This window comes from Myotis davidii, unplaced genomic scaffold (assembly GCF_000327345.1).
Source record: "Myotis davidii unplaced genomic scaffold, ASM32734v1 scaffold1509, whole genome shotgun sequence".
NCBI lineage: Eukaryota > Metazoa > Chordata > Mammalia > Chiroptera > Vespertilionidae > Myotis > Myotis davidii.
Genome location: NW_006299480.1, coordinates 721,442 through 729,797, shown reverse-complemented (window position 1 = coordinate 729,797; position 8,356 = coordinate 721,442). Strand labels below are relative to the sequence as shown.

At 52.3% G+C, this 8,356-nt stretch overlaps 1 protein-coding gene and 1 long non-coding RNA gene across 2 annotated transcripts; one reads left to right on the top strand and one right to left on the bottom strand.

Annotated features, from left to right (window-relative positions):
* The first annotated feature begins 741 nt into the window (after window positions 1–741).
* Window positions 742–5,076, top strand: ZNF623 (zinc finger protein 623). Its single transcript, XM_006779381.2, has one exon. It carries the CDS (start codon window positions 1,488–1,490, stop codon window positions 2,967–2,969), a length of 1,482 nt encoding a protein of 493 aa, XP_006779444.2. The 5' UTR covers window positions 742–1,487; the 3' UTR covers window positions 2,970–5,076.
* Window positions 5,077–5,997: 921 nt separating this feature from the next.
* Window positions 5,998–8,054, bottom strand: LOC107184881. Its single transcript, XR_001515779.1, has 2 exons — window positions 7,585–8,054; window positions 5,998–6,245 (listed from the first exon to the last, which is right to left on the bottom strand). It is a non-coding gene; the product is annotated as an uncharacterized LOC107184881 (long non-coding RNA).
* Window positions 8,055–8,356: the final 302 nt, after the last annotated feature.

Genomic DNA, 8,356 nt, shown 5'->3' with positions numbered 1-8,356 from the left:
CCCGGGACCCTTCAGTCCGCAGGCCGACGCTCTATCCACTGAGCCAAACCGGTTTTGGCTACTTTGAATTTATATTAGTTCACACGAACACTCCATCCATGCTTTTGTTCCGGCCTCCGGTCCAGTTTAAGAACCCATTGTGGCCCTCGAGTCAAAACGTTTGCCCACCCCTGGGCTAGAGCATTGGCCTGCAGACTGTCCAAAATCAGTTCCAGTCAAGGGCACATCCCTCTCCCTCTGAAATCAATAAAAATATATATTGATTTCGAAGGAAGCAGGGCTGCTGGGCGGTCTTCAGTCTCTGCTGCAGTGTAGCCACTGGCCACCCTTCATCCCAGCCAGGCTCCCTGGTGGCACAGGGTGGCTCCCACAGTCCCGGGCATGTGTTCGCTGGCTCCTGACTGTGATGCTTTGGATGTTGCCAGCAAAGTTGGAATCATCTAAACAGTCCAGCTGCCTAATTCTAAATATAAATATATTACACTCTGAAGAGCGTGTAGAGAGCTCAGTCCTGGCTAGTGTGACTTGGTGGTTTGGAGCAATGGCCCACACACCAAAAGGTTGAGGGTTCGATTCCCAGTCAAGGCATGTACCTGGGTTGCAGGTTTGATCCCTGGCCCTAGTTGGGTGTGTGGGGAGGCAACCAATCAATGTCTCTCACAGCAATGCTTCTCTTTTTGTTGTCCCCCCCACCCCCCCATCCACTCTCTTTAAAAAAAGAATGGAAAAAGGTATTCTCGGGTGAAGATCAACAACAAAAAAGCATGTCGATAGCTCGGCAGCGATGCACCCAGACAGGAAGCAAGTGGAATTCACCCGAGCGGTTCCCCGTGCAGGTCTGATAGAGGACGGAAGGGGCGGGGCGTCGGGGTTGATATGCGAGAGAATGGCTTTACACTTGATCTTGGCCCAAAGTGCCGAGAGTCTGAGAAGCGATGCACGAAAAGGGTTTTAATATATAACCAGAATGAATGTGTAACACACTGACATGGGGTCTAAGCTGCTGAGGAGGGAACGTTTTGCTCTTCACCTGCCTCACTGGTTCAGAACTGGGAGGACGTGAAGGAATGAGGGACATCAAAGAGGTGGTAAGATTGTTCTATTTGTGTCTTTGGAAATACATCTTGATTTTGGTAGTTCAAGCCCTACCCCTACCCATTGGCCACCCAACCGTCTGTCCTCTGGGGTTGGATGGTGGAGCCCCAAAGAAGCCTTCCCAAGTGGGAAGCTGTTTGGGGTGAGACAAGTGTGTGGGGGACGTGCATTGGGTCAAGAGTGCGAGCAGAGGACACACTTACCTCTCGGTAGATGTGTGTTTCAGCCCCACCCGCTCCAGCGGATTCCTGTCTATTAATGAGGCGGAAGATGATCTTACTCTGTTTTATTTCAGATTCTGATGTAGGAACTGGTGATGAGAAGGTGCCTCTGGAGTCTGCATTTCTGAGAATGGAAATCTGCACAGGACACTGTCAGAAACACGCACAGTGATGGAGACTCCTGCCCCTGAGTCTGGGGGGGTCTCTGCACCAGGATTAGGAGGGCTGTTGGGAAATCTGGAAGGGCAGAGCCCCCTGTCTCGGGAGGGAGGTCGCAAGCCAGTGACAGTTACTCATTGGAAGATCCAAACAGGAGAGGCAGTCCAGGTGGGAAGTGCATGCAGAGGCAGCCCCGTTCTGAGCTCAGACCTCCTCATCCTTCAGAGAGAGCTTATGGAAGGGGAAGCCCACCCATGTGGGACTTGTGGCCAAAGCTTCCCATTTATTGCGGACCTAGTTAGACATCAGATTTCTCATACTGGGGAGAAACCTTACAGATGTGACCAGTGTGGGAAAGCCTTCAGCCAGAGCTCCCACCTTGTTGAGCACCAGAGTGTTCACACTGGAGAACGACTCTATGTGTGCAATGCTTGTGGGAAAGACTTCACTCACTATGCAGATCTCATTGAGCATCAGAGAGCACACACAGGAGAAAAGCCGTTCAAGTGCGCTCAGTGTGGGAAAGGCTTCTGTCACAGCTCAGACCTGATTCGACACCAGCGTGTCCACACCCGGGAGAGACCTTTTGAATGCAAAGAATGTGGGAAAGGCTTTAGTCAGAGTTCATTACTCATTCGACATCAAAGGATTCACACAGGAGAAAGGCCCTATGAGTGTAATGAATGCGGGAAATCCTTCATTAGGAGCTCAAGCCTCATTCGACATTATCAGATCCACACAGAAGTGAAACAGTATGAATGTAAGGAATGTGGAAAGGCCTTCCGTCATCGCTCAGACCTCATCGAACATCAGAGAATTCACACTGGAGAGAGGCCCTTTGAATGTAATGAGTGTGGCAAAGCCTTCATCAGGAGCTCAAAGCTTATCCAGCATCAGAGGATCCACACTGGAGAGAGGCCTTATGTTTGCAACGAGTGTGGGAAGCGCTTTAGCCAGACGTCAAACTTTACTCAGCATCAGAGAATTCACACTGGAGAGAAACTCTACGAATGTAATGAATGTGGGAAAGCTTTCTTCCTGAGTTCATACCTTATTCGACACCAGAAAATTCACACTGGAGAGAGGGTATACGAATGCAAGGAGTGTGGCAAAGCTTTTCTCCAGAAAGCTCATCTCACAGAACATCAGAAAATCCACACGGGGGACAGGCCCTTTGAATGTAAGGACTGTGGGAAAGCCTTCATCCAGAGTTCCAAGCTGCTTCTACACCAGATCATTCATACTGGAGAGAAGCCCTATGTGTGTAGTTACTGTGGGAAAGGGTTTATTCAGAGGTCAAACTTCCTTCAACACCAGAAAATTCACACTGAAGAGAAACTGTACGATTGTAGTCAATATGGGAAAGATTTCCACTCTAACCCGAACTTTAAAAATAATCAAGGTCTTACTCAAGAGGGGCTTCCCTTGAGCAAGACCCCCGCACATGTGGGTGAGAAATCTGTAAGTCAAGGGGGTCACACAGATGACTTATAATTATTCTCCAGGTCAGCGATGTTTGCAAGCAGGTGGCATGAGTGTTGTGGCTCATGGGCCTTTGGACATGCCAGCATTTCCGAGAGTCACGGCTGGGGCTGCTTTAGGAGTGGGCTGCCACCTGCGTGTGCAGTCATGCTGGACTGACCTCGGCCAGGAACCTGTGTCCTCGGGAGAGTTACCTGAAGACCGCTGCCTGAGCTGGAACAGTGGGGGCCAGGAGCTAGGTCTCTAGATGTTCCTGCCCAATTATAGCTCGCCCCCGGGTTAGGTCCCCTTAGAGAATGATGTGCCCACTCATTAAACAGCTGATGGAGCAATTTAGATTGATCAGCAGGCAGTCGGAGAACCGCGGGGGCTTCCCTGTGTCCTTGGGCACATTCTGAGCTCCCTCCCTGCATCCTAAGGTCTTTTGCTTCCTGGAGCCTCGTCTCCCACCACCTCACTCAGTGTTGCAGCAGCACTAACGGTCGTTCCTCGGATCCAGGCTGTCCCTGCGCCCTGGCCTCCGTCCTGTTCAAACGCTCTCCCTGTCCTCCCCTGGCGACTCATCATGAGTAAAGACCACCCAGGCATTGTGTCAGGCTCAGCCTCTTCCACTGCTGGGCTTCTGTCGTCATTCGCACCCTGTTCCTGCATTTACTTTGAGATATAAGAATTGTGTCTTTATATATGTCTCATTATTGCACTGCTGATTCTTTGTGGACACAGTCATATCTGACTGATTCGTGTCCCTGGTGTCTGGTGCAGGACAATAAAAAAAGCCCACCCCATACCTGTGTAAGTGGTGCCTCTCCAGCTTTGTCCCTTTTTGCTGCTATTTTCAAACGCTTGGATTTTGTCCTTGCTTTGTACAGTGTAACCTGCTGGGCTGCTGGGAATACCTTCGGAGCCCAGTCCATGTCTGCTTGTCCTCAAGCCAGAAGTCACAGGTGGTGGCCAGTGTAAGCCAGGCCCTCAGGTTGCTGCTGAGCTCAACCACGGCCATGCCCCGGCCTCGGAGCACTGCTGCACTTACTTGTCCGTGCATCTTTCTGGTTCGCTCCAGGGCAGGGTCCCAGCACCTGACCTAACTCCCACCTCTGAGCAGTCCAGGCCTGAACCCAACTCCTCTCTCTTTCCTACTCGCTGGCTCCTTCCGTCGATGACTCGAAAATGTCTTGACCTGTAAGGACCAGCGGTAAGCCCTGGGAAAACATGAGAAAGACACATGGAACCTGAGGTCATTCCAGGCCTCTAGGGAAGCCAGGTCACGGCACAACGAGCAACGTGTGGACACACGTCCCTGGCTGTGCAGGAGCGAACGCAGGAGGTGGCCAACATCGCCTTTGCCTGATCCACGGAGATAAGATGTTTGTCAGAAGATGGAATGAAGGAATTCGAGCGGAAGTAGGGAGTTGCATGGAGCTGTTGAGAAGCAGGCCGGTTATTACACAACAGATAACTGGCTAGTGAAGCCCTTAGTAGTTGCCTCTGAGTTTCCTTTATCTAAACATTAACCAAAACACCCCCTTGTGAAATTGGATAAGTTCTTGGGTTTTTCTGCCCATGAAGTCATATTCTGAGTTAACAAATTTCAGCAATCCCAGACGCCCCAAGGGAGTAAGTAATTTTAAAAGGGCTGCAGAACTCTGGAGAACTTGCCATCTGAAGTGCAGACACTGGTATGACCAGGTCATTTTAATCAACGTTGTTGCGGTCCAGTTTCCACACAGTGAAAACACCTATTTCAGGTGTGGCTTTAACGTACCCGTGTCACCACCGTCATAACCAGGAAGCAACATTTCTATTGCCCAAAATGTTCCCTTTGGCTGTTCCTCAGTTAATCCCACCCCAGCCCCAGCATCCACTGTCGGTCGGTGTAAGTTTGCTTATTCTAGGACTTGGTAGGAGTGGGTGCACATGGTATGTTATCTTGTGTGTCTAACTCCTTTTCATTTTGGCATGTTTTAAAAGACAACCCAGTGTAGTTTCTAGCTGCAGTAGCTCTTCTCTTTGCTGAGTCATGTTTGATTGTATAAACCGTCATTTATTATTCATCCGTTAGAAATTTGCGTTTCCAGCTTGGACTGTTAAGAATAAAACTGTGATGAACATTTGTGTACAAGTATTCGGAAATGCCTCTTTATTTCTCTTGGGTGAATGACTAGGAATTGCTGTTATAATTGTTTTTAACTTGATAAAAAGTCGCCATTCCCAGCCAGTGTGACTCAGTCGGTTGGCACGTTCTTCCTACACCAAAAGGTGGCTGGGTTGACTGAGGGCAACTGGGACTCATTCCTGCCCTCGCACCTCTCCACTCCCCACCCAAAAAAAAAAGGTGGCTGGGTTGAGTCCAGTTGGGGCACATACCCAGATGGTGGGCTCGGTCCCCAGTTGGAGTGTGTGTGGGAGACAGCCAATCAATGCATCACTTTCACATTCATGTTTCTTTCTCCTCCTCCCTTCCTTTCTCTAAAAAAATCAATAAAAGCATGTGCTCGCGTGACTTAAAGAAAAAATTGCCAACAAATTTCTCCACACTACCATTTTGTGCTCCTGCCACAGCACCAGGGCCCAGTTGCTCCACGTCCTCATCCACACGCCACTGTCACCCCCTAACACGGAACCCATCCCAGCGGTGTACATGTGTCTACTTCGTCCTGCGTGGCGGGGCTGAGCACCTTTCACATGCGTGCTGCCACCGGTGTCATCCCCACCATGTGTCTGTTCACGACTTTTGCCCACATTTTTGTTGCTGTTAATCCTGAGGATATTTTTCCATTGATTTTTTAGAGAGAGTGGAACGGGGAGACACACAGAGAAACATGGTTGTGAGAGACATCAATTAGCTGCCTCCCACATGTGCCCTGACCAGGGCCAGGGATCAAGCCTGCACCCGAGGTACATGCCCTTGACCGAAATTGAACCTGGGACCCTTCAGTTTGTGGACTGATGCTCTGTCCAGAGCCAGGCTGGCAAGGACTTGAGCAGCTTGGTTAGCGGAAGAGGCCGGAGAGCCGTGCGAGGAATGAGGAGCTGGCAGCAAGATTTTCCAAGTAACTCTTATTAAAGTGTAACTTACATACAAATATGTCCCAAATGTCAGTACCCAGGGGAATGACTTTCCACAGAGAGGAGCAGTGGCCGGTCTGAGGGTAATGGGAGTGTTGGATTCTGAAGCCTGGAAGGTGGGATGGAGATACAAAGTGTGTGGAGGGTTGGGGGCTCTTCATGAATCATGCGCTTAAATGTGCATGTTGACATCTCAGATAATGAAACGGGGGAGGAGTCCAACTGAAACACAAAATGAGAAAGAAAATTCAGAAACTATAAAATAAACGGATGAAAAGTAATATTGCTATTGATACTGCAACTCAACCTCTATAAACTAAGCACACTCTGTGGTCCAAAATAATTGCTTCAAAATACTGAACGTCAGCAGTGACTACAGGGAGAAACTGATGAATGCCAACTCTGAGCAGCCTTCCTCCTCCACAGGGAGCGCTGGGCGGAGCGGGAGGGCCCAGAGGGCAGGGTTCCCGCCTGCTTCCTCTGTGGTTCCCCGTTCCGTTCGCTGCTCCTGACAAACAGGAGCTTCCTTGTGAACCTGCGCTCTCAACTCCTGCTGCTCCGCCCAGTCCCGTTCCATCCCAGGCCTGCCCATCCCAAGGGTCATCTTCTTTGGGCCTCAGATCACTGCGCTCTCCTCCGAAGACCAGCGATTTACTAGCCTTCCCTCTGCGCTCAGGGCGATGTCACTGTCCCCGGGCCAGCACTGAGGGTGCTTGGCCTGCCCCCCCCGCCCGCCCCCCCAGCCAGGCGGCCTCCTGGCACAGCCACCAATGAATATGCACACCACCTCAGGGACATCTTAACCGGCCTGTGCACACTGGGACTGACAACTGAATGTGGTAAACGCTGGCAGACGGGTGGCCACAGGGCACTGTGGGGGCAGCTGACAATACTTGCGTGTGAAGTGAGGACATGCTACACTATTTTCTCCGCACTGACCTCGGGACGGTCACTGGGCTGCAGCGATGGAGAGCGTCCCTGTCCTCAGGAAACATTATGAGGACTAGAGGTGACGGTCACCACCTAGCGACCTAATCTGAAATGTTTGGGGCATGGGGCGCTTGCGCGCGCACACACACACACACACACACACACACGAGGTAGAAAGCAAACTGCTGGTGAATCTAGATAAATGCTATACGAGACTTCTCTGTACTAGTCTTGCAACTTTTCTCTACATTTGAAATTACATAAAAAAAAAAAAGTTACCCAACCCCCCAGGAGGTTGAACACAATCGGTGGCCGACACTGGCCCTCCTGACCACAGGCTCCTTTCTGCCCTGGCCACCTTCCCACACCCCCTCCCCCTTGCGTCTCTGCCACCACGGTCATCCCGACTGTCTCCGGCCCTGGCCCTGCGGGAGCAGCGGAGGCCGGCCATGGTGGGGAGGGATGCTGGCTCCGGCTGACACGGGGTGAGGGCACATCAAGCTACCTTGCCGCCTGGAAAGGAGTAGGGGGCCCGGAACTGGCAGGAAGTGCTGCAGCAGCAGGGCACAGAGGTGTGTGTGTGGGGGGGGGGCGGGCGGGGTGTCACATTTTTATGAACAACTGCACTCACCAGCTAGCTTCCTGCGCTCGGTCTCCCCCACCCTGGACTCCTTCCGGGTGGGTTCAGTCTGCCCTGTCAGTGTCCTTGGTCTCCGTCGGCTGGCCCGGCCCCGGGACAGAATCAGCAGAGGCAGTGGTGCTCTGCGAGGCCCCGCGGTACGAGGACCGCGAAGGGATCCTGGAGCCATAGAGGGACTGGGTCAAGGATGAGAGCCGCGAGCCGGGGCTGGACAGGGCCAGGGAGCCCAGGCGGGACGAGGCCAAGGAGACTTGGGAGTCCCTTTTCGACCAGTCCTGGGAATGGAACTGTGACCCCGCCTTCAGCGAGACCAGCGACGGGACCGTGGAGCCCACACGCAGCGAGACCACTGACGGGGCCCTGGAGACGGCAAGGGAAGAGGCCTGGGACGGGTTCCGAGAGGGCTCGAACAAGGAGCCCGGGGGGGAGTTGGAGGAGTCTGTGCCGGAGGCTACGGACCCCTGGCGTGTCCAACCTGCGTCCAGGTCCCTTGGCCAGTCTCGATGGAACAATCAGAGCAAATGAACAAAAGCCACGCCATACTGCTCCCCCACCCTAGAAAGCCTGCCTGGAACACGGCTTTCGTTCTTCAAGGTTCAGTGCAGCAGCTGCCTCCTCGGGGAAGCCTTCCCTGACTACCACCTCCCTCCCTGGGTATTTCTGCCTCTTCCTTCAAGATTCCACTCAAGCACCAAGCTGTATTGGATCAAATACTCCATCTTCTAAACCAGCCTTGGCACCCATTTCTCCTCCCCCCCCCCAC